The following is a 3,727-nucleotide window of genomic DNA, read 5'->3' as shown; positions in this document are numbered from 1 at the left end:
ACCGGCTAGTTATCGAAAGTTCCAGGTTGGCTCATTTATTTAAAAATTAAATAAAAACCGACCGCCTAAAAAATAGAATATTACCTAATTAAATTACCCCCAAAAAAAAAAAAAAATAGGGATGCGCTGTACCCGTTGCATCTTTGACCGTACCCCATTTTTTGGCGACCTTGCTTATGGAATATAAAATATTTTTATCAATTTTTTTAAAAATATATATTTTATTAATTTATGCTTATTAGATAATTAATTTTTTTTAATTACTCTGTGTTTTTTAAAGTATATATATACGCATAAACATAGAAAAATTGTTAGTCACACTCGTAATGCATAGTTAATATTGTAAATATATTAACGAACAATACTAATCTGGCCAAAGGATCATATAATTCCTTTTTGTTAGAACGAAACAAGTTAAATTCCAAAATATAAAAGGGTTATTATACATTTATCTTAGAAAAAAATAATATAAAAATTTATTAATTTTTTTTTTGTTTTTTTTATCTTGACAATGAGCCAACTATATAGGTAATTTGGCATTCATAGAATTAAAATTCATGAACTACATAAATAATAGGTAATAAATTTAAACAGATTTGACAAGTTCATAATCATATATACACAGTTGTTGAGGGCGTCACAATTTCAGCCACTTTGGCTTGGTTAATTTCTTTTCTGCAGCAGGCTTCCGCTCTTGGACAACAAGGGTTGGTGCCTGTGTTGTACATGGTTCAGGTACAGGCTGAGAGTATTGAACAGAACCTTGATGCTCAACGATGAATTCCAAACCTTTCAAACACATTATCTCTTCCTGGAGGAAAGGAAGTGCAGTATGATCTCCTTTTGGTGGTATATCATATGCAAAATACAAGATGGCACCAGGAGCAAAGCCAGCAGAGTAAAAATCCTGTGACATGTCTTTTATCTTCTCTTTAGGAGGTGTTGTATATACATAGAATGGTAAATCTGGTCGAGCTATAGCTTTCTTGAGAAGATCAACCAGGCTCTGAATTGTTTCCGATGGATGGAACGTGGCCTCCAATGTGTGGTTATCAGGAAATCGGACCCTGATTGTGGCCCTTGTTATCTTTGACCTGCGTGCCGCCTCCTCTGCCTCTCTGATTTTCCGAGTCTTCAACAAAAAGTTATCTTCCTTTTTCTTGGAGGTTGACAATGACAATAGTCGATAGTAATCTTCTGCAGTAAACTCATACAAGTCATCCTTCTCTTCATATTCATATGGTTGTGAATAAGAAGATGGTGGTGATGATGTTTCAAACACATGGATTTCCCGTCCAAACTTGACTTTTGCAGCTGCAAGCTTGGCCTTTACTTTCTGGGCGTCCATTGGATGAATGTTTGTGAACCTTCTTCTTTTCAAAGCTACGGTAGCAGACCAATCAACCGTCATTGAGAATTTAGATGTTCTTGTTTCCTTATTCTTCAAATCTCTTATATGTATATATATAAAAAACAGCTTCTTGTATTGTATTATATATATAACAGAACTGGGGTCTTGTTTCCTTTTTTCTACTTTCCAAATCTTATATACGCTGGTATGCGAAAGGCCAAATAGCAAAAGCTAAAACGCACGTGCGTTTTGTTTTGTATATATAGGGATAGGACTGGACCACTTCACTTGTTTCCTGTACCTATGTTTTATTTTATTTTATATTTTTCTACTTTCCAAATCCATATATATATATATATATATATATTGTTGGGGTTATGAGATTTTTTTTTTTTTTTTAGGATTTTATTTTGTGATTCGTTGTTTAGTTTCCTATTCCTATAATTGTTTGGTTTTATATTCCTAGTTAGATTAGGACTTCATATACATATATATATTTTTTATTTTTTATTTTTTATTTTTTATTTTTGTGTATACAGATTTTACACCTTATCAAATACGCCACATAAAATCGGATTTTCATACATGTTGGTCTCCGTGACATATGCATGTTATTTCTTTTTTTTCTTTTTTTTTTAAGCATATATAATTCTATAAATACAACCTTAATTTATTTATTACGTGGACAGCAACTATTATTAGTTGATAAACCTAACATAACGGAGAAAAGAAAATGAACAAATATAATAAAACAACCATAACGAAAAGTTTTTAAGTTGAAACGACTTCGTTTTTTATTTTTTAGCAATTGGAGTAAATAAACTCTAGTCCAAAAATATTACTCAAGTTTTGAAATTGGTAGAGCAATAGAATTCTAATCCAATACTAATAATGTTGCGTAAGTTTTGGTTGAAAATCGAATAGAATTCTACTCCAACAAGGCTGCTCAAGTTTTCCAAATTGCTGTTGGAATAGAACTCTAATCCTAATCCTATACTAATAATAATGTTACTTCTATTATAAATTTCCAAATTTTGGGATTCCATCTCTATATATATCCATATATTTGCCTGTTTCAAACTCAGAACTCCCATATCCTTTCCTAAGAATTTCTTTCTGCCTTAGCTTTCTGCTGAGTTAATCTTGAAGGTTACCATGGCATCCAAATCGCTTTTCTGCCTTCTTGTTTTGGTGGTTCTTCTCTCAATCCAAGCCGAAGGAAACAACAACAACTTCAACTTGGCTATGGCATCGAAATCTCTCTCTGACAAAGGTTATCATGCAATGTCCATGATCTTTGATGTCTTCTTCAAGACCCACGATGTTTCCGAATGGTTATCCGGCAATTCCACGCTCACTGTGTTTTGTCCTCCCGACGATGCGTTCTTCTCCTCCAAGTATCCACAGCCGCCATTGACTCTGCTTCAGTATCAAGTTGTGCCTCTGAAGCTTGAAAGTGGGGATTTGGGTTCTCTTCCTCATGGTTCCAAGATTGATACTCTGCTTCTTGGCCATCCCCTGGTTGTAACTACTCTACAAAGCGATGAATATCCATCCCTCAATGGAGTCATAGTTACCGAATGGAATCTTTATAATGATGGAGGTTTGATTATTCATGGCGTTGATAACTTCTTTGATCCTGCTTTCCAGACCCTGATATATCCATGGTTCGATTTGAAGAACAATATCCACACAGAAGTAGTCAGTGGATTTTCTTGGGTGATAAGCAAATTGAAAGATAATTGGTTTTTGCTATTAGCAATGGCTGTGATTGGTCTGGGTCTCTACTTTCGTTGCTGCTGCAAACATAAAGAAGATGGATATGAGCGTATACAGCAGACGGAGGAGGTAGTTGATCATATTCTTGATGTTAAAGCTGTTTATGCTTAGTAAATAGTTCAATTAAAGGTGTAATTGGGGTTGCTGGGTTTAATTTTCCGTAATTGATTAGTTTAATTCAGGAACGAAGTGTAATTTGTTGATTGTAAGCTGCTTTGATTTTGTTGTACTGTCACAGAGGTTTTAATAAGAATTAGTCAGAGAGAGATTTGAAGAGTGGATGTAGGCTATAATCCTATTATAGCCGAACCACTATAAAACCTTGTCTTAATCTTTTATATTTTTATTATTTCTCTCTTGTTTTAGATTAAAGATTCCGTAGGATACCAATGTAAATATATATACATACATATATATATATATATATATATATATGCATGGTCCTTTGAACACATTCCCTGCTACTGTTCATAATTATAGGGGACAACGGTTTTGAAAGGAGTTTAATATTTAAAAAAATAAAATGAATGTTCTTAGAAGACCTTACATATTTCTGGCCATTGTGTTTACGAATGTTCTTGGAAGACCTTATATATG

The 3,727-nt window shown here is 33.4% G+C and overlaps 1 protein-coding gene across 1 annotated transcript; it reads right to left on the bottom strand.

The window, feature by feature from the left end:
- Positions 1–637: 637 nt before the first annotated feature.
- Positions 638–1,411, bottom strand: LOC107431946 (plant UBX domain-containing protein 1). Its single transcript, XM_016042985.3, has one exon. It carries the CDS (start codon positions 1,409–1,411, stop codon positions 638–640), a length of 774 nt encoding a protein of 257 aa, XP_015898471.3.
- Between the last annotated feature and the right edge of the window lie 2,316 nt (positions 1,412–3,727).

This window comes from Ziziphus jujuba, chromosome 1 (genome assembly GCF_031755915.1).
Source record: "Ziziphus jujuba cultivar Dongzao chromosome 1, ASM3175591v1".
Lineage (NCBI taxonomy): Eukaryota > Viridiplantae > Streptophyta > Magnoliopsida > Rosales > Rhamnaceae > Ziziphus > Ziziphus jujuba.
The sequence above is the reverse complement of the archived record's forward strand: the minus strand, read 5'-3'. Positions and strand labels throughout refer to the sequence as shown.